The sequence below is a fragment of the Thermobia domestica genome, chromosome 10 (assembly GCF_964235325.1).
Source record: "Thermobia domestica chromosome 10, izTheDome1.hap1.1, whole genome shotgun sequence".
Lineage (NCBI taxonomy): Eukaryota > Metazoa > Arthropoda > Insecta > Zygentoma > Lepismatidae > Thermobia > Thermobia domestica.
This window is the reverse complement of record NC_137463.1, coordinates 259,189,154-259,215,710: the sequence shown is the minus strand read 5'-3', so window position 1 is coordinate 259,215,710 and position 26,557 is coordinate 259,189,154. Positions and strand designations below refer to the sequence as shown.

Genomic DNA, 26,557 nt, shown 5'->3' with positions numbered 1-26,557 from the left:
TTACAGTAATTATGTGATATCTTCAAATAGATAAAATACAATCGAAAAATGGAACAAGACCACTCTAGACAATATTATTTTACGTGAGATATCGTTATCACGACTCACTTATCTGCTTTCGTTTTCCAGCTATTTAGAAAACCGGCATTTATTTTCGCGTTTCTAAATGGCTGCAAACGGAAAGCTACTAGATTACTCTTGATAACTTTACCTCATACAAAATAATATTGTCTAGCGAGCTCTTGTTCCATATTTCGATTATCTTTTATCTATTTGAAGGTATCACATAATTACTGTAAAATTGGTGGTATTTTAATTTTGTAGTAATTAGACCTCTTAAAATATTATTACAGTAAAGGAATATACGAAAATATATGTTTACGTTTCTTTGTTTCCTTCCAGGGTTATCCAGGTCAGAAGGGTGAGAAAGGAGAAAAAGGGGAATCCGTAAGTGTTTGAAGAAACTAAACATTTGCATTAAAAATAAAGACATTTATGGTTGTTGAATATTTGATATATTAACATATCATATTTTCAAATATTAAAAAATAAAACAAAAAATTGTATTTGTTTTGATGTTTTGTGAAAACGAAAGTAATATTTACACTGCTAAATATGTATATTTAAAAAAAAAAAAAAAATAAAACTAATTAACATTTATGAAGATTCAGATACAATTGAAAACAAACTGAAATAAATACTGGAACAAATGCAGTAAATTTATATGAACTTCATAAATGTAAGAGACATTCAGAGATTGAATGTAATGTAATGAAATATCTTAATAATTTTTGACATGGAACAATTTTATTATCACTGTAATATTTGTCTGTTCAGCTGCAGACATCTCCAGTAGTATAATATTTAAAAGGTATTTTTAAAGAAATTAAATAAATTTTTAACATGTCAACAGAAATAGTTAAGCAAATATCAGAAAATACAATAATAAATCAAGAACCAATTGAAGCACAATACGTACAAAACTATTTCATCAACATATACAGTAGACTTTCGAGTATCCGGCCTAATGTCGTGAAAGGGCAGGCCGGATAACAAAAAAGCTGGATAAGCCGGAGTTCTATGAACTCATTTCTTTAAGAACTCATTAAGCATACCCCAAGAACAATTTACGAATACATTACTGTAAGTACTGTACAGTTATAATCAGGAACAGCGGCAAGCGTATTGTATTGAGATCTGTTACACACTGACAAAACAATGAACAAGGAGCAGAGCGCTGCTGTTTTCCTGTCACAACTTGTTTTTTGCACACGACACGTAGGAGGATCGAAACAGAAGCCCGCTTCCAATGCCTTGGAAATCTTGCCAATGCAACGCCTTGCCTTCCACATTCAATCACGATAAAAGAAAACTATGGCGGATAGTCGCGAGCTGGATACTTGGAAGTCTACTGTATTTGTATTATTCTATTTCTTAACTTTCCTTCAGGTTAAAAAAGTATTAAGTATCGTTTTGATCCAAAATTACCTAGATTCGTATTTAATGTCAAATTTGTGGTTTTAATGAGAAACATTTTAGATATGTCTTTCTCGTGAAGTTTTATTTTATTACTTTCGTAGATTGTGCGTGTTCTACCTCAAATGTTTAGATAATCTTGGTCAACACTGGTTTTGGCACAGGGTAATTATAAGCTGAATTAAATGCTATATCATAAAGCGAAATGTGAAATTATAGTGTCCATAATGTCAGGCTTAAAAGTTATGAACTACAAATTTGTGCGATGTGATACAGGTTGAAAAGTGAAAAAGACTGGGTATTTTGCATACCAATAGTATGGCCTCAGCTGTAAAGCCACTGTGACGATTGCTGTTAACCAATGTTAGCAAGTTTTCGAGCAAGAATATGAAGAATAATGAGAATCTCAAACTCTCATCAGCATTAGATCTGTACCCCATGAAGAACACTTACCAGTACATACTGTTCTATCCATGTCAGAAGGCCTCTCATCAGCATTAGATCTGTACCCCATGAAGAACACTTACCAGTACATACTGTTCTATCCATGTCAGAAGACCTCTCATCAGCATTAGATCTGTACCCTATGAAGAGCACTTACCAGTACATACTGTTCTATCTATGTCAGAATACCTCTCATCAGCATTAGATCTGTACCTCATGAAGAACACTTACCAGTACATACTGTTCTATCCATGTCAGAATACCTCTCATCAGCATTAGATCTGTACCCCATGAAGAACACTTACCAGTACATACTGTTCTATCCATGTCAGAAGGCCTCTCATCAGCATTAGATCTGTACCCCATGAAGAACACTTACCAGTACATACTATTCTATCCATGTCAGAAGACCTCTCATCAGCATTAGATCTGTACCCCATGAAGAACACTTACCAGTACATACTGTTATATCCATGTCAGAAGACCTCTCATCAGCATTAGATCTGTACCCCATGAAGAACACTTACCAGTACATACTGTTCTATCCATGTCAGAAGACCTCTCATCAGTATTAGATCTGTGCTCCATGAAGAACACTTACCAGTACATACTGTCTATCCATGTCAGAAGACCTCTCATCAGTATTAGATCTGTACCCCATGAAGAACACTTACCAGTACATACTGTTCTATCCATGTCAGAAGACCTCTCATCAGCATTAGATCTGTACTCCATGAAGAACACTTACCAGTACATACTATTCTATCCATGTCAGAAGACCTCTCATCAGCATTAGATCTGTACCCCATGAAGAACACTTACCAGTACATACTGTTCTATCCATGTCAGAAGACCTCTCATCAGCATTAGATCTGTACCCCATGAAGAACACTTACCAGTACATACTATTCTATCCATGTCAGAAGACCTCTCATCAGCATTAGATCTGCACCCCATGAAGAACACTTACCAGTACATACTGTTCTATCCATGCCAGAAGACATGTCCGTAGTTTGTTTGCTTGTTTATTGAAGTTTAGGGACTCTTTTCAGCACCAAGGCTACACCTGACGTGGACCTACAGTTTAAAATGGTATCCGAACCATTGTACTGTGTTCAAGTTTCATGCTCTCCCACACTGAAACTTGAACAAATTGCAATGGTCGTTGACAGAGGACATGGAAAGGCATCATCAGAATATATTTAATGGAATGACGCTATAAAGGTATACGGAATCCTAAAATGTTAAATGGCTCTTATTTGCTTTTTTAAGCGGGAAGATCTTAATCCAATTGGAGAGAACCATTATCAAAGAAACTTAACCAATGCACATCTCAGAAAATGAATCTTGAGCATGTTATTGTATAAATCAATTTTTAGGCTACAATAGTAATTGCTCTTAGGCATGAAGTTCTGATTTTAAGAGCTCAGTGTAGGAATGTATACTCCACTATATTTTTTTTTTTTGTTTTGAGATATGTATGTTCTGAAATGCTATAACTTAGAAGCAAAGGGTAATAGGCAGAAACTATATTTTCGGAATCAGTAGTCTCGAATTAGTAAGGATCACTATGTTTTATCTTTGAACCTGAAGAAAAATAATAACTAATGTAATTCAGAATGTAAGTCTATGATCAGCAGGAAAGACCTGGTAAACTTTTACTGCATCCGGTAGATTAATAAAGATGCTCTTACGTCATATAAAATTCTTTCCTTCATATTTTGAAAGTATAAAAGCACTGTGAAGAATTTTACATGTTAGAAAAGATTATTTGCCAATTAATTGTACTGATCGCAGAAATTTACAACCTTCTTGCGGTTGCTTTCAGACTTATATTGATATGGTAAAAAAAGAAAGAAAAAAATGTCTGAATCAGGGAATATGAAAAGTCTGATAGCTGTTATGCGTTATTTGTGGATTATCTAAGCATTTGAAGCGAAACAAATCTACGAAAATCAAAGTATTTCTTCTTTAGCAGGACAGCTTCTTACAACTTTTTTTGATTTAAGTAACGAAATTGATATTAGATACAGATATAGGTAATTTCGATACAAAATTTTGTGTTTGCAGGAAAGTTAAAGAATAAAATGTTTTCTCTGAATAGCAAAATCATTGGAGGGAACTACGTAATTCGAAGAATGTATTAGTAAGTACGTTGTTGTAATACTATGCTACATTTTATTTGTTGTATCTCTTACTCGGGTTTTATTTCAGTTCTCTGTTTGTGTAGATATATTGAAAAGGTATCAAGTACCTGCCTTACTAAAAATAATTCAAAATTTATTATTTTTCTTTTGCTTGTTTTTCGTAAGTGAAAGGAGATAATGAAATGCAACTTACCACAGCCATAGATAATGTTATTCTACAACAGAAAATATGAACCTAAAGAATTTTCAATCTTGCCATCCGTAGAAATTACGATGTTGCCAGAATAACATTTACCGAAAATCTAAGTTAAGGCAGCGAGTAGAGGAACGAACTCAACTGCAACTCCTGGAAACTACTTTTTAAATAATAGTTGTATTTAGTTTGTAATAAACAAAATAGTTTTAACATACACTTATTAAAATTAAATAATAACGTTATTTGAAAAGTAGTTTACAGGATACCAAAACAACATGATACGTAATCAAATGTAGTTGAGTTCATTCCTCTAGTCGCTGCCTTAAGTTAGATTTTGGGGGAAGTGTGTTTGTGGTAACGCTGTAATTTCTATGGATGGCAAAACTGAAAATTCTTTAGGTCTATATTTTCTGTTGTAGAATAACATTATCTATGATTGTGATAAGTTGTATTTCATTATCTCCTTTCACTTATGAATAAACAAGCAAATGAAAAATGGTAAATGTTGTATTTACTAAGGATGATGTCTGAAGGAACAAATACTATAGTGATAATAAAATGTTTGCGTATCAAGAATTATTGAAGAATTTCATTATATTCTGTAAAATAATCTTACGCCAAAGACATTCTGAAATTAGTTTTTCTTTGCTATTTTATAGCTTTCAGCGAGAACTCAGATTAAATATAGAGTAAGTTTTTAATAAAATTTTACAATTTGAAAGAATCAATTGTTCTGAAAGTTGTTTGTTGAATATTATGGAGCAAAGTAAATTTTTGAAACCAATGTTTGGTATAAGGAGAGAACCTTTTGTCAAATTTTCAAATGGTAGCTGTTTTTTAAAAACTAAAAAGCAAGAAGTTTAGGAATGATCAAAAAAAAAAAAAAAAAAAAAAAAAAAAAAAAGGATCAAAAGATTGCATTCTTCGCCAATAATTAGTTTTGGGATCAGGGGCCACAAAATTTTTGAACGACCCCTAAATGGAGTTTTCGCATTTTCTACGGAATAAGCACATCATACTGAGTTAAGTAATAGTTTGAGTTTGGCTACACTGTGTGTAGTTCTCCAGATGTAAGGCCTACAAAAAAAAAAATTGATTGAAATATATTGGGTCTTTTGATTAAAAAAAAAAAAAACTTTGTGTTTAAGTGCTCAAGTAAAACAAAGTTTGCTCATTTTTGGAAGAATAAAGTGCCATGTTAATCCAGCAATAAAAATAAGCAATCCTGAGTAGAATGAATCGTTGGTGCTTCTTAATAGATTGAAATATAAACCGATGAGTCGGTGGAAGATTATATTGTATGACATTGAAAATGTATTCATACGTAATTTTTATCCACTTAAACTTGGAAAAATCTTTCTACACACTCCAACTACTTCCAGTTGTGGATCACTTTCAAAAACCTCTGTATAAGTTTGCAAAGTCTTATGTTCAGACTAAATTTACTTATTGCCACAGCGAGGACTAATAAATTTAATTACAGTAGGTCAGACATACTTCATAGTTTTAAATATATTTATACCCTTTGAGGTCTCAAAATTTTTAAAAAGTATGCAAATTGATCTATATATATAAAAATGAATGTGACGATGTGACTTCATTCATCTTAAACCACCCGACCGATCTCGATCAAATTTTCAACATAGATGAGGTTCAAGCCATGAATGCTTTTTATCATTTCACTTTGACGGTACAACGTAGGAGGTGAGGAGGGAGAGATATAAAAAAATAAATAAATAAAACTTAATAACTCGTGAATCACGAGGCCGATGTTGATCAAATTTGCCACATACATGAAGTTCTGGCCTGGAATGTTTATTGTTTTATTTCACCTTGACGGTGCAATGTAAGGGAGGGGGAAGGGCATATTTAAAAATGATAGAAAATGACTGATATTAGTGCCGAATACATAGTTTTCGGATTCGCTGAGATGAACAGTGACACTTTCAATGCCGTTTAAATCCAAAATTCATCACTTTATATCCAAAATGAAACGTGTTCTCCCCGTGCGAAGAACAGGTACTCTGTTAGTTATAAAATATAGGAAAATAAGTTAGCAAGTTAGCAATACAATGTAAAAATGTGAAATTTAGCGGGGAGTCAATGAACGAACTGAAAGAAGAAAATGAACAGAAATAACTGTTTTGAGTTATTACAAACTGTATTAATGTTACATTATTATCTTGTAGGATTTTAATACGGACACCGCATATTAAAAAGTTTCAAAACCGAATTTCTCTGTAATGATTTACCTACGATTGGAACCTGTAATAAATAGAATTAGCATAGTGAAAAACAGCAATATGAGTACAATACATAGTGTATGAATTACTGATGAAAAATTAAAACATATTACAATTCTCTCTTTAAATCGAAAAAAAAACTTGAATTCAGAGGATCGAAATGAACTATTTGACAAAAAAGTTCTCATTCTTATAAGGAGAAAAAATCTAATATTTTCATAACACAAACAACTTTCAGATTTACATTATGGATATGGTTTGGTTATTGCAGCATGCTTAAATTTGGCTGTTTTTTTCTTTTTTCGGCACACGCTTTGGTCAACAGAAATACAAAAAGCTTAGGCGACGCCAGGTAATTACTTATCCTTTATAACTATTTCACATGTATGCTAAATTAAGGAACCCAATGTAGAAGTGTGAGTAGATTACTTCCTACACTCCAATTTTGGTTTCCCATTAGTTCAATACTATTAAAATCAGAAACCACTAAGATGAAACTAGACAGTTATTATTATCATCCGCCAATACATTGTAAAATTAGTAAAAATTCGAACTACAAAGATTATTATTAATGTTTATTTTTATAGAACGAATAAATTCAAAGTATTGTTAGAATTTATTTGTATGCAGCAAGATTGGTTCCAATTGTTACAAATTACTTTATACAAGATGTTTCAAAACAACACCGACAACGTTTGGGAGGTGATTCCTGACACCAAGATAAGAAGAAAAGTGTAGACTAACCTGGGTGTAAAAATGCTTTCTTTCGGAGTTATAGATTGCCGATAACACGAAAAAATGGGATCTTGAAAGGTCCATAGCTCCAAAACTATGGAATCTACCGTAGTCAGGTCAATACTTCATTAGGAACTAGTATGTGCCCTATCCAAATATCCATGTTGCAGAATCCTGCGGTACTTTCACAACAATTTTTATAGAGGTAGTTTGTGAGTACTTCAAATTATATGCCCGTAGCCAAACTTATTCTATAAAAATTGTTGCATGAGTACCTTAAGATTCTGAAACATGTATTTTTGGATAGCGAACGTATTAATTCTTAGGTGAAGTCTTGACCGACTACGGTAGGTCCGACAGTTTTGGAGCTATGGACTTTTAAATTTCATTTTTTCATGTTTTCTGCAGCCTATAACTCCGAAAGGAAACATTTGTACACACTCAGGTTGGTCTATTCTTTTCGTTTTATCTTGGTGTCAGAAATCACCTCCCAAAATGTTGTCGATGTTGTTTTGAAACACCCTGTGTACAATATCAAACACAATCTTCTGCAAAGTGAAATGTGTACACTGAAATATTAATCTGAAAATAACAACTTCATTAATATCCGATCGCCTATCATTATCAATCTTAATATTTTAATGTTTTCATAGAATTAGTACTTTCAAACCTAAATTACGTGATGATAGATAAAAACATGTTGTCATAACAAACATTTAAAAATAATTACTGAAACATTATGAACAGTAATGGCTATAGGAGCATCTTTAGCAAATTAGAACCCTGATTATCTATAATAATAATGATAAAAAATAAAAGTTTTAAAATAATTGTTACACGAATTATTTATGTTATTCTAATTGTAAGAAAGGAATTAGATAACACGAGTTTTAACTCTTGAGCTTTTAGATATGATTACTGCTCTAGTTTCGTCTTTCCTTTATTTCTAATAATTATTTAGTCAGCAACAAATATTCTGTCTCATGAACGACAATTATCTTAAGTTTTTTTCTTCTTCAGATTTCTGAATTAATTTGCACTGACTTGCTTCGTTTACTCTAATCGTTGTTGAGTACTTATATTGTTATTGGAAAGTTATTACGAAATCCTAATAGGACAGAAATTTTGTTTCTGACTTCACAATTTCATTTTCTAACATTGATATTTAATATAATTATTTCGAATTTCTTACCTTAAACACTGTGACTTCTATTAACATTTGATATTTCATGTAGTGTACTGGAATTTTTTAGGGATAAATTACAATTAAAATCATAATGAAAATAAAAGAGGGCTGTTGCATGTGGGAAATATGTGAAGCTGTATGGAAAGTCAACCAATATGTTGAATGGCACATTCTACACAACATCGCTTAGTTGACTGAAAATCAGCTGGAACTATATATTGTTTCCATACTTCATCCAGCAAAACATAGCATAATGAAGTTCATATTATAGATTCATCCAATTCAAATAGTACACAGAAATTCACATTTCTAGTAACATTAGTATAACGTTATGATCTTTGCGTAATGAATATGCAAAACCAATGTACTGTATGTGCCGACTTATAAAACATTTAGTTCATAGAACGTAGCTGGTCAATCAGAATCGTAGTTCCGGAATTGGAAAATACACAAATGTGATCTTTACCTCCATAAATTCCAGCAGTTTCCACTTATGCAAGATGGTCTTTCTTAGAAGCTAACCCTTTACCACGTGGTAAAAGGCTAACTAATTACACTTGAGAATTAACAATCGAAAGTTTATGGGTAACAGCACTAACAAGATCTACGTTCCTTACAACAGTTGAACCAAATCACAGATAAGTTTTGGCAATTACTAGAGTACTTACTTCAAAGTTTCCCCATGATGCTATGACTTGTCATGACTACAAAAAGAATACAGAACAACAGAATAAAATAAAACTCCCAGCAGTTGGTACATCTTCTTTCAATTATTACCTATAACGACTATAGGCTACCAAAGGTATAACACATGATTATACTTCATTCAATTATTACCTATAATGGCTATAGGCAAGTAAATGTGTAACACACGATTATACAATTCATCCAATTATTACCTATAATGGCTATAGACAATCAAACGTGTAATACATGATTATGCAACTTCATCCAATTATTACTTATAATGGCTATAGGCAATCAAACGTGTAACACATGATTATACGAAGGGGGATCAAAAAGTAATGCCTCCTGTGTCACAAAAATGTATTAATGAACATAGAACAAGACAAGCTATTGAAGAGCATAGCCTAAACTGTCCTCTACAGAATCCTACCCTTCAACATAATCTCCATGAATTTGAGCACATTTACGCCATCTTTAAACCCAGGCGTCAAAACCTTTTTGGAAAAATTCAGGAGGTTGCTTTTTGACCCATGATTTTACATCTGTTTTAACTTTAACCAAATCATTGAATCGGCAACCACTTAGATGTTCTTTTATAGGGCCAAACAGATAAAAGTCAGAAGGGACCAAATCAGGGCTGTAGGGTGGGTGAGACACAACTGACCAACTCATTTTCATAATCGCCTGAGTTGTGAAAAGTGACGTATGTGGGAGTGCATTATCGTGATGGAGTTCGATGGAATGAATGTCTTTCAGTGGTTTCTTCTTTCGTAGCGCTTCCTTAAGTTTCCGAAGTGTGTTTACGTAGGTTGTGCTATCAATTGTGCCACGATCTTGCAGGAAATCAACAAGAATAACACCCTGTGTATCCCAAAAGACTGTTGCCATAATCTTCTGGGTTGATCTGGAAGACTTGAATTTCTTGGGACGGGGCGAATCACTGTGGCGCCATTCCATGGATTGCACTTTTCTCTCGGGGTCATACAGGTATGCCCACGTCTCATCTCCAGTGACATTTTTGAAGAAGTCTTGGTTTTCAACTACAAATGCGTCCAGAAGCTCTTGACAAATGTCCACTCGCCTCCTCCGATTATCACCAGTCAATTGCTTAGGTACCCACTTAGCACACACTTTTTGACATCCCAAGTCAGCAATTATTCGTTGGGCAGAGCCATACGAGATGTTCAAAGCATCAGCAACACTCTGAAATGTAATGCGCCTGTCTCCTCGAATCAATTCCGCAGCACGTTCTCGATTTGCATCTGTGATCGATGTTGTCGGGCGGCCGCTTCTTGGTTTATCAGCAATTTTTGTTTCTTCGTTGCTAAACTTCTTCACCCAACACCGTACATTGCTAACGTCCATTACTGCATCCCCATAAACATTCTTCAAGCGCATACGGATTCCCTTAGGTGGACAACCTTCTTTCGCCAAAACTTCGATGACGACTCTTTCTTTTAGCTTCAGATCCATGGTTCTAATAACTCAATCTGAAAAGAAAAGAGTACATTAGTGGAGGGAGGCTACCTCTATAACGCCATGCATAGATAAGTCAGTAGCTGTAATAGAAAAAAATATAATGATGGAGGCATTACTTTTTGATCCTCCCTCGCACAATTCATCCAATTATTACCTATAATGGCTATAGGTAATCAAACGTGTAATACATGATTATACAACTTCATCCAGTTGTTACCTATAATGGCTATAGGCAATCAAACGTGTAACAGATAATTATACAACTTCATCCAATTATTACCTTTAATGGCTATAGGCAATCAAACGTGTAATACGTAATTATACAACTTCATCCAATTATTACCTATAATGGCTATAGGCAATCAAACGTGTAACAGATAATTATACAACTTCATCCAATTATTACCTATAATGGCTATAGGCAATCAAACGTGTAACAGATAATTATACAACTTCATCCAATTATTACCTATAATGGCTATAGGCAATCAAACGTGTAACAGATAATTATACAACTTCATCCAATTGTTACCTATAATGGCTATAGGCAATCAAACGTGTAACAGATAATTATACAACTTCATCCAATTATTATCTATAATGGCTATAGGCAATCAAACGTGTAACAGATAATTATACAACTTCATCCAATTATTATCTATAATGGCTATAGGCAATCAAACGTGTAATACGTAATTATACAACTTCATCCAATTATTACCTATAATGGCTACAGGCAATCAAACGTGTAATACGTAATTATACAACTTCATCCAATTATTACCTATAATGGCTATAGGCAATCAAACGTGTAACAGATAATTATACAACTTCATCCAATTATTACCTATAATGGCTATAGGCAATCAAACGTGTAACAGATAATTATACAACTTCATCCAATTGTTACCTATAATGGCTATAGGCAATCAAACGTGTAACAGATAATTATACAACTTCATCCAATTATTACCTATAATGGCTATAGGCAATCAAACGTGTAATACGTAATTATACAACTTCATCCAATTATTACCTATAATGGCTATAGGCAATCAAACGTGTAATACGTAATTATACAACTTCATCCAATTGTTACCTATAATGGCTATAGGCAATCAAACGTGTAATACGTAATTATACTACTTCATCCAATTGTTACCTATAATGGCTATAGGCAATCAAACGTGTAACAGATAATTATACAACTTCATCCAATTATTACCTATAATGGCTATAGGCAATCAAACGTGTAATACGTAATTATACAACTTCATCCAATTATTACCTATAATGGCTATAGATAACCAAACGTGTAACATATAATTATCCTTTAATAAATCTTGTCCATTCTCTTTCTGGGAACTGAACACGGAACAGTGATGAACATTTCATAACTGGTAAGAAAAACAAGAAAAGACTATAATGTGTAAGAGGGCTGATTATATGCAACCAATGTAAATGGTACTTCAGTTAAGATACATCAATTCTTAGAAGGACCGTTTATGTGCGTAATAGATCTTAATATCTTCTTGTACACTAACTGGCAAAAATGGATATATGCACGATACATGCTTCTTTTTCAGTGCCTTAAGAACGAGTCGAAGGTTTGGTGTTTGTACTTTCTTCTTTCACTTTTTTGAAGTTCTATCTTTATTTCCTGAAGATAGAACCAAAACTAAGTCGAAAATTCTGAAGTTTAAAAGCTGTTAAACGAAAAGCTTGTAAAATAGTCAATAAGACATAACTTTTGTATGATACATTATACTGCGAATTTAATTCTATAGGTGACTTTCTCCATATAGGGTTACACGGCAGCAGCTTTTAAGTTAAGAAAAACCCAAAGGATATTCTATCCAAATCGCTAAATCGTTGGCTTCATTTTTAGGATTACACAACATTCATCCAGAGGAAATTCATCATATTTTCTCTCCCATAAAGAACACCACATTCTTATATTGCCAATTGGAGGTTCTTCATAATGACTCAACTATTCAGAATATAATTTTTCATGCTCAATTCAAACTATGTTTCACGATCTCAAACATCACCTGACCGATAGGAAAACCCACTTGCCAACCAGAGTTGTAACGTCACTACTGCAGGCTTAACTAGATAGCAAAACATACGGTACAAAGATCCACAAGCTCTAGAAGAAAGTATCGCAGTAGCATTAAGAATCTTTTATTCGTATTAATATCATATTCACCTTCCGTGTATTTTTCTTAATTTCTCCTATTACAGCCCTGTTTTATTTCTATCTATACATCAAGTTGACTTCTAGTAGTTTTTTTTTTTCTCCCTGATCAAGCTAGATGAAATATCGTGTCTTATAACTTAACATGTTTAATAAAATAATTGTTTGACCCTCAGTTCTAGATAATCCATAGTAACGATATTATATTAACAATAATAGGCGTATTAATTGTAGGAGTAAAGCTTAAAATAAAGATATTCTAATTCTAATTTGCATGTAATATTTATCATTAAGATTAATATAAAAAATGTTATGCTGGCATCTTTCAGTACATTTTCCTGAGATTAGGTAAGAATCCAAAATACTAGAACGTACATAAAACCAATATTCAATCATAGATTTTTTTTGCATAATAAAAATGTATGAAATGTTATGACGAATTTTAATGGGATTAAGTAAGTAATCAGTGAGTACCCATGTATAAAACAGAACATATAGGTGAATTTTATCTAGTATCACAAGTCTATAATAATCAAAGGTCAGATCTATAATAATCACTACACTACCCTAGAAAAACTCACTCTACACAGAGGTCAATTTCATTGCAGTTGTTATGAAAGTATACTATTTTTATAGAAGTGTATGTTATATATGTTAATGTGTAATAGTGACTTTATATTTTACACAAGATAGTCTGATAATCACTAAAACTTCATTGAAACAGGCTTTTTTTACACTATTAATAGAAGGAGATTTTCATGTTTATTTATTAAAACGAAAGTATTATTATCAATTAACGAATCTAATCATCTTAGGTGCGAATTATACTACAAAAGTAATTTTAAAAATTTTGAAGTGTGCACTAATTTTTAAATGTTGATTTTTTAAGAAGTTTGGCTTGCTAAAAGGTGGGCCAAAAGCAACAGAGGGGTTATAACCGTAAATAACTTTTTTATGAATTTATCGTTACTTTTCATTGATATTTCACGGATTTAAGGATCAAGGATGGAAGATTGTTTACACTCACGTGTGGAATATAATCTCAACTAGATGTCTGTCATTATGGGCCCTACACATACGGGTCCTGTGTAGCACATGATTCATGACAGGAGAAACACTTCTGGTCCAAGTGCCCCATGCATAAACACAAACTGCATTCTGTGAAGTGCACTGTGTGATGTGCCATGACGTTAGAAACGATCATTCTTCTTTGAAGCTAATGAAGCCGATGCGTAACGGTAACTGGTGATCGATACCGAAACATGATTGAGACTATTGTCATCCTGCAGTGGAAAACATGTCTGAGATGTGGTTTCCACAAGATGAGGCCACAGCACACTTGGCAAGAGCTTCAATTGGGCTTCTGCGGACCAATTTCGGCCATCGCATTATTGCGTGAAATACATTTAAGCTGACCCTCCTGTTCGCCTGAGCTCGCTTTGCTTGAGTATTTTCTTTGGGGCTATCTGAAGGACAAAGTGTATGTGAAGAAGCCACAATCAATACAGGAGCTCAAGGACAATATTCGTGCAGAAATACGGGCCACGCGGACCAGAAGTGTTACCCCTTCCATGAATCATGTGCTACACAAGGAGTGTAATCTGTGAGGCCCATAATGGGGGATATGCATCTGCGATTATACTCCACACATAAGTGTAAACAATCTTCCATCCTTGATGTGTGAGTTTATGAAATATCAATGGAAACTAATGTTATATAAAAAAAAGTGTATTCACAGTTATAACTCCTTGGTGACTTTTGACCCACCCTGTATTTATCCTGTACGTCCGTGTGTCCGACAATCTGAATCCATTAATTTTGGCCAGGATGTAGAGGACTTAAGTTAGAATTCGAGTTTGCTGATAGAGGTGATGTACTCTAGTAGTAGAAGCCAACCATTTCCGATATTTATATTGGTCACTATAAAACAGAAACGGTACTAGAAAGCGAGAAACTGTTTTCTCCAACCGATTAATTGTCTCAAGAATCGATTAATTGTTTTATATCAATCCATGACTCTGTACTAAAACTACAACGTTCGGTTTTAGTTGATCTGCATAGAGCATAAAGGATAATAGATATTTTGGAGTCGATTTAGTGCTCTAAGATATACACCGTCTTCCCTCTTAACTCTCTGTTCACGCTGGAAGTGACAGGCATCAACTACTTACTACTTCCGGTTTCAGTGTTGACTACTATAGAGTAAAATGTAATAGATATGGAGTAACGGTTTCCTGATTGATATGGCGTTCTAAGAATAGGTACCACATTTTCTCTTAACAATCGATTAAAACCGGAAGTTGCCGAAAACAACAATTTTTGGTTTTATCTTGATACCCATAGAATAAAAAGGTAATACAGTAAGAATAGGTACCGTCTTCTCTTTTAGTATTCTATTCAAATCGGAAGTGGCAGAAATCAACCACTTCTAGTTTTAACGTTAATTGCTATAGAATGAAAACGGTAATACATATCGAAAAGTGATTTTTTGCAGTTAATTAAGGGTCTCAAAAATATAATCCATTTCCACTCTAATCTCTTTACAAAAACCCAGAAATTATAGAAATTTACTACCATTTGCGGTTTTAACATGAATTTATAAAATATCAAGCCATACAAACAAAATTTCTTCACATGGCGTGTATATGACAGTTCTTCTAGTTTAGTTTACACGTTTCTCTAATGTTATTAACATAACACAAGGATGCTGCAATTTCCTGGTACACAATATACCTGTTTTTGTTACTATACGATGAAGAAGAATAGTATTTAAAGGATAGCTCTTCGTGTTGGACTGTTTGCAGCTATCTTCCTGACAGTTCCTCGATTCCACGTTAATAACACGTCTTCTCCTTAGAGGGAAAGAAGTCAGTCACTGCAGTTTCCATTTCCTGGTAGTTGGTGAGGAATCATGGTTTCAGGAACTGCACTATAGACCGAAAAAGGTAGCAATTCGAAGGGAGCAAGGACAAGACTATCTGCCGGGTGTTCCATGAGTTCTATGTCAGCAAGTTCCTGCATTTTTGGGTAGTTTCTCGAGGCGAGTGTGGTTCTGCGTTATCCTCTTGCGTGCTTTCAGTTCACTAATGTAGGATATCTTTTTGACGTAGTGTAGCATACATCAGCTCCAACTATTCGGAATAAAACTCAGCATTGATGGATGGCACGACTGTTAGAATGAATTCGGAAGTGGATTACCACCTCGTAGTTCCACAAGAGTATGACTTTATGTTCAAAACGGCCTCGTTTGATTTGACTACCGGTTCAATAAGTTGGATCTGGCTTAACCACTGTTTTTGCACATTCGGATTTCGAAAAACATCCATTTATTGTCGCATGTAACAATGTGTTTTAGGAAACTCACATCATGTGGCATTCGCAGTAGTTGTCGGCACTTATCAACTCTCCTTTGGGCCTGAACTATGGTCAAATTATGCAACAGCTCCTCGTGGTTTTCCCGGGTTCCTGAAGATGACACACTACATATCGAGTGGGTTTGACAATCGACGTGTGCTGGTGGGTGGATTTTTCTTAATGACGTGTCGTATGACCTCAGAATCTATTGGCCTAGGGCGACCTGATCTTGGCTGATCTTCCATATTTTTACAACCTTTACGACTTTTCTGATACCACCGAGTTATTGTGTTGCAATTCACTTTACTTTTCCGTTTCACATGACAAATACTTTGGGCGGCTGCTGCAGCGTTGTGCCTAAGTTTGAATTCATACCGTAACAGTTCATATATCAGATGTTCACTGTAAACTGACTAAAGATACTTACTGAGTTGTGGCCTTTGTGCTAAATAGTCCGCTTGCCATACTATATGGGATCTGGGACAGTTAGGCCTTATGATCGATCACAGCATACAGACTCGCCTGTTGTTTGATTTGTGGAAATGTTGTAAGACTTATGACTCCTCTTTGTAATAAATATGATCACATATTAAATTTCTTCTGGTAGTTAAAAAAATATATATGTTTTGTCACTTTTCTTCATACATCTTCTGCTTATCATTCAAATCATAATTGTGAATCATTTAAGTTGGATGTAATGCAGTTCATTTAGACAATTGTTTTTATTCGAAAATCCCTTACAGATGTCAGCATAACATGAGTCAGGCTTTAGAATTAACTTATAACTATTTATATATGTATGTGGTTTTGTGTTTTATTTTTTATTTTTCTTTATTAACAGCATATTTTAGTTATATTTATAACTAAAAACTAATATGTATTTTTCTTAATATTTACGCTACATTCACTTCAAATTTAGTTAGCTGGCTATGTGGGAAAAACTTATTAAATCGGACTTTTTTTGTTGATACTCTATGGTTATATTATGACAATAATTCAGGATTAGAATAAAAAAGGGGACATGTTAAAAGGATACAAGTACAAACAATAATATGTGTTTGTAGAGATTAATTATTTGTATTAGTAATGTAAGTGGCTAAAGTAGCCGAAAATAATAAATTAAGCGATAAATTACTGAAAATTCACAAATATTAACTCCACTTACATACATTGTGATTCAAAGTTAGATTCCTTTTTCCCAATAAAGTTTCACTTTTTCGTCTTCATTTGATTTTTATTTCTTATCTTTATTTAATAACGTGTCATGATATTAGTAATAAATACAGAATTAATTAATTAAGTTCACAAGATGCATACAACTTGAAGAAATTAATTATATTGGCCAATCAAGAAGCTAAAAAGCAGTAAGCTGAGTTAGTTCTATAAGGTTTGAGGAAGCAAAGAGGGCAAAATACTTACTAACTTCATCATATATTTTAGAATTCACTAAGAATTTTATGGTACGCGTATCATGAATTCTAGGAACGGCTGAAGTTATATATATTAATTTACTAAATTTACAACAGGATTTAGAAATTCAAAAGGATACTAAAACTTTATGTATATTTATAAAATTACATAATCATAAATAAGGAATTTAAATTTGCTAGCTTGTGAAGAATGAATGAACTTTGGGGAAAAATAATAAATAAAGTTTTACGTAGTTCCTAAGTTAATGATATCTATGGCAACGTTTTTTTTTTCTTTCTTCATAGCGGTTTTGCAAAGAAAATAGTATCAAGGCATCATGATGTCTGAAACTATAATATAGATAAATAAAATACCTTCATTCTTTCCCTCGAAACATTATTTAACTCTAATTTTGTCTAGTTATCAATGCCCATACAGAGTCAAATGTAACTGTAATAGTTTTGGTGAAGAAATAGTATAATATCAACAACAAATGCTTATATTATTTCATTATGTTACTTCGCTTTGAAACTTTAGGTTGTTGTTTCTTTATATATTGGTGCAACACCAGGAAAACAAGAATGCGATATACTGTTAAGTGAACTTCAAACAAGTACGTGAGTTTGTACTGAAAGCTAACTACTTCTGCCGGCTTTGATTCTGCGACTAACATTCTGTTCTGAATACCGAGGTCCTGACAAAACAAAATTCATATACAAATTAATTACATAGTGTAAGGTTTGAAGAGTTAGTTTTAGAAAATTAACTGCAGCAGAATTTTGTAGAAAATTAAGGCAGTTTAATATATTTTAAAGAGCATTGCATTATCTGTCTATTAAGCTGTTTTATTTACATAAATTAACAATATGAAATATTAAACCTTTTTACAGGGTGATGGAACGTTCGAAGGAAGTGGAGGTGAAATCGTAAGTAAATATATTATGTATTTGATTTACTTAGAAAATTTATTAACTGTGTAAATACCGTAGGATTAGACAGGTTTATTACACAAGAAATAAAATATGAGTATGCCGTAACTGAAGTATTTGTTCAGCACTTAGAAGCTACAATTAAAACTTGAAATATTATTGGCTTTAGAAAAGAACTTGAGGAAGCTTTTCGAAAAGTGCACTTTATGCCATTTGAAAACTTTGAAGACAATATAAATAAAACATTTGTCCCTTTTTAACTCTTTCGCCTTGTACATTTAGCTCATGCCAAAAGAGATATCAATAATATGTATTTCGTAGGCGTTTGTAGATATGGCAAATCAAACGTTGCCAACTCAGATAAGAAAAGTTGTGTAAACCTTTATACCGCAATGATGCGTTACCAAAATTCAGTGACAAGTGCGATTGTTTCAACTAAGAGTATGAATCTAAAGAAACTATTAGGAGTACAAGTTTATGAATGTTGAAGGCCAGTTTGGCCTATTTCTGACAAGGACCGATATCAAAATATTACTATTTTGCTACTGTACTCTGACGTCTCTATCATTCATAAAAGTCTCATATCTGCAGAATACATTTTGTGTGCATTCTGCAAAGTCAGAGAAATATAATGTTTTCCTCTTGCTGGCAGATTTCTTAGTAGAGGCTTCGAGACATGTCTTAAGGCAATCATTGCTAAGGAGCATATTTATGAAGTACAGGGTGTCCGGAATGGGACTGACGGTTTTTAAAAGTGTATAGTTTTAATATGGTCAGAGATACGGAAGAAAACAAACATGCATTTTAAAGGAGAACTCAAAAAGTTTATTTGGTCTCACCTGCAAGTCACTCTAACTCAGTGTAACTCCACATGATCTCCATTTGTAACTCTTACAATATCTAACCTGAACTCAATCTCTCTCCACGTATTCTGTAACATTTGAGGTGTTACTGAAGCAATTGCATTCCTAATACGGTTCTTCAGTTCATCGAGGTTACGCACCTTTTCACCAGTGGTAAACACGTCGAAAGTTTCGTTGAACTTGAACAACACTTTTTTGTCTCTGCAAACCACCATATGCATTGCGGCTTTTTGACTGCCGACGCCATTTATGTTTATAGGCGGTAGTAGCTTAAGTATGAAAATTTGCTGAACAAAAGTTTTTGAGTTTTCCTTCAACATGACTGTTTTTTTCTTCTATATATCTGACCATATTAAAACTATACACCTTTAAAAACCGTCAGTTCCATTCCAGACATCCTGTACAGTATTTTCGCACAACTCGAATCAATATCTGCTGTACCGAGTTATGTTGCATTTACTTCCGCTTATGGTGCTTGATAATAGTGTATATCTTGAGTTCTTTAGTTACGTGGGTAAATGGCGTGAAATGGAGGACATATAACATACAGAGTGTAAGGGATGAAAATTTTAAGCGTTATGCATTCGCTGTACTGAGATGAAACGTAATCTTCGATTTCTTCGTTCTGATCAGAGCAAGATAACTCCATTTGGACCATAATCTTTCCCTTGCTATTTTGATTTACTGTAACGGATAGTAAATGTTCGAGAACTTTAAATGATAATAAATTTATTTCTTGTAAGTGTAAAAATATTACCATTATACGAATAGGAAATGTATAGTGTCAAGACCATTTTCTTCATTACAATAATCTCATAATTAACTACTGACTTGCGGAGAGTCTTGTGGACATGATCTGTTCTGAACATAACGGTGGTTCTTTTCACGTTAAAAAATGAAAGAGTTATGCAAGAGGCGTATCGAAAAATCAACATATAGAATAGAACATTGCTATTATATTTTCTGTTAATTTGCTGCATTTTACATTTATTCCTGTAATTGACATTTGCTCCATTTGCATTACTTCCGCAGTTGAAAAAAAGATAACAAAGTGTTATAATTATTTTCAGGAAATAATAAATTCAATGTAAGTTTTACAACTACTGTCATTTTTTCTCTCAACACATGAGTTAGTGTTTAAATATAGATAAATTAACCATTGAATTATCAATTAAGCTACTGTCTGATTCATTAATTTTTGTTAGATATTACTCATTTTGCAACCTAAAATGTTGAACGTGTTATATTACATGTTTTAAACATTATTTGTATTACATAAATAAATATTGTATGAAGTCAGTTTCGCATAGCGAATCTCAGATGTTTGTGTCTAGCAAATTGGATGGTAGCTATATAGAGTGTTTCAAAACAACACCGACAACGTTTGGCAGGTGATTCGTGACACCAAGATAAGACAAAAAGTATAGACCATCCTGGGTGAAGAAATCCATCATTTCAGAGTTATAGACTGCCGAAAACATGAAAAAATGAACTTTAAAGGTCCATAACTCCAAATACTATGGGACCTACTGTAGTCGGGCCAAGATTTCACTTTGGAACTAATATGTGCGCTATCCAAAATATATGTTTCAGAATCCTGCGTACAATTTTTATAGAAGAAGTTTGACTACAGGCATATAATTTGAAGTACTTAGCAACAAGCTCTGCAAAAATTGTTGCGGAAGTACCGCAGAATTCTGCAACATGGATATTTGGATAGGGGACATATTAGTTGTTAAGTGAAGTCTTGACCCGACTACGGTAGGTCCCATAGTATTGGAGCTATGGACCTTTAAAGTTTATTTTTTCATGTTTTCGGTAGCCTATAACTCCGAAATGACAGATTTCTGCACCTAGGTTGGCCTATACTTTCTGTCTTATCTTGGTGACAGGAAGCACCTCCTAGACGTTGTCAGTGTTGTTTTGAAACACTCTGTATATTGCAATTGCTTGCACCGAGACAGGAATAAAATGTCAAGAGTATTACCCTATTCAAAAATTTCAACTTGTAAGAAAATACTTAATTTGTTCATGCCTTCAGGTGTTTATAGAAATATCGTTGAAGTTCGGCATAAATTTTCAGTATGCATAGATTTCAAATACCAATAATTAATTTTCACGAGACTAGAATGAATGAAACAAATACATGTATAAATAAAAATAGATATGTCCGTTACTCATTGTCTATTGTCAGTCTTTTAAGCATACTGTATATCCAATAACTATTTCAGATTGTTGGACCGCCAGGTCCACCAGGACCTCAAGGACCTCCTGGCCTTCAGGGGCCTCCCGGAATCAAAGGCGATAGAGGCAATGACGGCGCAAAGGGTGAACCGGTAAGTATTCCTATCATTGAGTTGGCTATTTTAAAGTAGCAAATAGTCACATATAGATCCTTATTTGAAACCACTGTCTAAGTGGAAGTGAATGAGAAATGTAAAACATGCAAATAAAAAACTGTATTGTTGTGTAGTGTTTCTTTAAATGTTTAAAACGAATACGTTTGTCCAAATTTACATACTACAAAATTTATATCAATTTAATGGTAATGCAGTATCAATTAGTGAGAGATTACAGCCTTTGTTGAGTTGCTCTCACGATTTATTTCTAATACCAACCTCTTCCAATCAATTCCTTGCTAAGAAATCATTTCGTTTTCTAATTTAACTGCTGGATTTTTTTTTAAGTCTATATGTCTACTGGTATCTAGTTTGGGGAAACGTTTCGTACTTCATCAATTTTTATAACATATCCAGCTTATTTTCATTTAATACACATTATATTCTGATTGCTTTATTACACATACTTCATTCCGATTACAGTATCTACAACGTTTATTACTGCCCTATCCAAACATTACCCTTCAAAACAATTATTCCCATTTTCTTTAGATTGTTTACAAGTCTCTTGTGTATGTGAGCACAGATGTGATGCATTATTCAAAAACTTAGTACAATGCAAATGTTTGTAAAAGCGTTCTACAAACATTAATGGCTTAATTAAACATCAGTGATAAGCCTCTGACCTGGAGTATCATGTAAACGTCTGATAGCTAATTCAGTTTACATGTAACTTCATCCATCTTGACTATGGAACTTAAATAATTAATACTTTTCTGACCAAAATGTATACTTATTCATTAAAATAAAAATAAGGCGTAACAGTTTCAATACCTTAACGTTACCTTCATCAAAGTTAAAGTCTGATGAAGATAACGTTTAGTGATTGAAACTGTTACGCCTTATTTTAATTTTAATTAATAATTATACATTTTGGTCAGAAAAGTATTAATTATTTATGCTTATTCAAGAATGATTCTCAAGTTCGGAATAAAAAGAAAATCTACATTGCTTGAGACAGCAGAGTTTCCTTCTTAAAATCTTATAATAATTGAATTTTACAAAGAAATAGAATTTGTACAAAATATACATGTAATGCAATCTCAGCATACAAATTAAGTATCTATTAATAGGGCATATAACCTTTTCTTAGTACCAGTACTCTTTTCAAACAGGTTCTTGCTGCAAATGTAGCTGTGTACTGTACTTATTCAATGGATTAAAATTGATATATTTAGCTTCTGAAAATATTGCTACATTTGCCGTCAGTATGTTTGAGTATATCCCATTATGATTACTTGGTTCGCTTGAAATGTATGTTAGATACATATAAAATATATAATAGTAGTAATTATCTGAAGAAATAATAGTTCTATCATTGTAGGAATTATTGTATGACGTATAGACATGGTAAGATTGAAGTGAACAGAAAAGGACTAAGAAAATGAGTATTTGACTTCTATGTAAATTATGACTGATGATTATTTTTTTAATAAAATGTGTTATAGTTAATTACTATTTTACTGAGATTTTATAATGAAACATAACAATTTATTTCAACAGGGCGAGAAAGGTGTAAAGGGAGATCCTGGACCAATGGGATTACCTGTAAGTTATAATAATACTCCTATTACTGCTAGTGAATAAAACGTAACTCTCATTTTTCTATGCAACGTAATGGTTTAGGAGTAAATTTTAACCTGGTATTACGTATATTATAACCATCAGGAAAGCAAAAGATTAATTATTACTTCAGTCATTAAAGCTTGGTGAAATTACGTTACTTGGCATGGATTAAGAGTCTGACATATTAAAAATAATACAAAATTTGCCATTTTTCTTTTGTTTGTTTTTCATAAGAGAAAGGAGATAATGAAATGCAACTTACCACAATCATAGATAAGGTTATTTTAGAACGCAAAAATGAACCTGAAGAATTTTCAGCGTTGCCATCCATAGAAATTACAGTGTTGTCAGATTAACATTTCCCCCAATATCTATGTTCAGGCAGAGACTAGAAGAACGAACTCAACTCCATTTGATTACGTATCATGTTGTCTTGGGATCCTGTGAACTAGTTTTTAAATAACATTATTATTTAAATTTAATGTTAAAACTATCTTGTTTATTACAAACTAAATACAACTATTATTTAAAAACTAGTTCACAGGATTCCAAGACAACATGATATGTAATCAAATGCAGTTGAGTTTGTTCCTCTAGTCGCTGCCTTAACTTAGATTTTGAGTGAAATGTTATTCTGGCAACACTGTAATTTCTTCACACTAAAAATTCTTGAAGTTCATGTTTTCTGTTGTAGAATAACATTATCTATGATTGTGGTAAGTTGCATTTCATTATCTCCTTTCACTTATGAGAAACAAGCAAAAGAAAAATGGTAAATTTTGTATTATTTTTACTATATCAGGCTCTTAAACTACGAAACATTTGCACAAGAAATTTATATTGCACCAGTACTCAAACGTGCATAAATATCTTTCACTTTTTATCTTTGTGACTCTAATATTGTATCGTTTCAAATGAAGAAATCATATATCAATTTAAAACATTTCTACCAAGAATATTTGAGACATTTTATGGAAAATTTATGAGATATGTGTAATATCCTCATTACATTTTACAAGCACATTCGGAGATGTTTATATTTTTTTGTTTTTAAGACACATGAATGATTACGTTAAATTCAATATACAGGACATACTGACGTGATGAATACTCTCGCTACCAAAGACGCCGATCCTGGGGGGCCGAGGGGGCCCAGGCCCCTTCAAAGCTCGTGTGGGCCCCCTATTGTATTTATGAGTGTACAACATTTGGCATAATTTGAGTGTAATTTGACTTAAAATCTGCTTATATATACATTCTGCATCTGAATGCACCCCCCCCAAATTTACAGAGAAATCGGCGCCCTTGCCCGCTACGTATTTTGAATAATGTAAATGTGTGTTTGTTACAAAAACCATGTAGCAGCAAATTCTACAGTGCAATCTATAGCGTACAAGGTATATATACCTTGTTCATTATACAGGGTGTTTCAAAAAAAACATCGACAACGTTTGCAAGGTGATTCCTGATACCAAAATAAGACAAAAAGTATAGACCAACCTGGGTGCACAAATTCTTCCTTTCGGAGTTATAGGCTGCCGGAAACATGAAAAAATGAACTTTAAAGGTCCATAGCTCCAATACTATGGGACATACCGTAATCGTAAGACTTCACTTAGGAACTAGCATGTGTGGTATCCAAAGACACGTGTTTCAGAATCCTAAGGTACGCACGCAACTATTTTTATAGAGGGAGTTCGGCTACGGGCATATAATTTGAAGTACGCACCAACACTGAAACACACCTTCAATACCTATTGAAGCTAATTTTAATTTTGTAATATTAATTAAGGAGCATATGCTGCTTTGTAAATCATAACTATTGTTGATTGTGTAACTAAATGGTTCCTAGTTTATAAATCGGGTGACTTATTTCAAATAATAGATCTAATTATAACATTAGGTTTATGTGCATTAGGAGGGGTTTGCTAGTGTGCTATTGATTAATCATGATTCTTCAATTAAAATATTTCTGATAATGGATTTGATGAGATTTCGACGTAATTTGGACAGTTAATCTTATTTAATAACTTTATGTTTTAAACTTTTTTGTGCATTATTTGTAAAAGCATAGCTTTCATCTGATTTTGCACATTAACAATTGTCTTTGTGCCATTTTTTTTAAAAGTCTTTGATTAGCTGTACAATTTTATAACTCTCGTTTGCCAAGAATCTGTATACGGTTTGCAGATAATATGGCGCTTGTTGCAGAATCTGAAGAGGAAATCAGTAAGATGTTAGAAAACTTAAGGAAGGACTGTGAAGAAGATGAGATGAATATAAATGTTAGTTAGACTATAGACATGGTGATGGTAAAGAAGGGTTCGGTGTCAAATATAGAAGTAGGAAAGGATAAAATAGAACAGATGAATAGTTCTTGATACCTGAGTAGTATTATTAGTGATGATATGAAATTTAAATGTGAAATAAAAGTAAGGATAGGAATGGCGAAATAAGACTTCAGGAGGAAGAAACTACTATTTTGTGAGACGTTGAATAAAGAGTTAAGAAAAAGACTCATGATAAGCTTTGTGTGGAGTATTGTATTGTATGGGTCAGAAACATGGACACTACATAAAAATATGATCAGAAACGTCTGGAAGCTTTTGAAATGTGGGTGTGAAGAAGAATGAATCGAATTAGCTGGGTGGAACGGAAAACGAATGAGATAGTGATAGAAATGGTGTGGGAGAAAAGAACAATTTTAGATATTATTAAGAAGAGAAAGAGAAACTGATTGGGACATTGGATAAGAAGGAACGGCATCATATCCACGTTTCAGAGGGTATGGTGGCAGGAAAGAGAGGGAGGGGGCGAAGAAGACTATAATTAATGAGCAATATCAAGGCAGACAAAATCGTACGTGAAGACAGAGAGGTTAGAAGAAAACTGTGGAGCATGGAAGCTTCTCAGTTGCAGCAAGTGATCTGCCAATAATGGCAGAATACCTATGATGATGATGATTCACCAAGAAATTATGAGATACGTATCTACACTGCTCCACAAAACTTAAGCAACCCGAGAGGACTTGAGATAAGTGACGTGTGGAGCCCATTAAACACTGGTAGGTGGTATGCACATACAAAGAGACGCACAGGCAAGTGAGGGCTCGCTATAGCGCGTGCGTAGCACCGTCGTAACCGCCATGAATAGATCTTGCCACAAAGCGTACACGACAGCTCAATTATGTCCGAGGCTGCAAACAGTGAGTTGGTGGTTCCTGTGTGGGATATCAAGGGTAGACAC

The 26,557-nt window shown here is 33.4% G+C and overlaps 1 protein-coding gene across 1 annotated transcript in view; it reads left to right on the top strand.

The window, feature by feature from the left end:
• LOC145661915 (uncharacterized) overlaps window positions 1-26,557 on the top strand; it is a 213,892-nt gene that overhangs the window by 144,126 nt on the left and 43,209 nt on the right. The window contains exons 17-21 of the mRNA XM_081727262.1: window positions 403-447; window positions 6,832-6,858; window positions 18,445-18,480; window positions 21,578-21,682; window positions 23,249-23,293. Coding sequence (XP_081583388.1) covers window positions 403-447; window positions 6,832-6,858; window positions 18,445-18,480; window positions 21,578-21,682; window positions 23,249-23,293 — 258 coding nt within the window. The remainder of the gene's footprint in view (window positions 1-402; window positions 448-6,831; window positions 6,859-18,444; window positions 18,481-21,577; window positions 21,683-23,248; window positions 23,294-26,557) is intronic.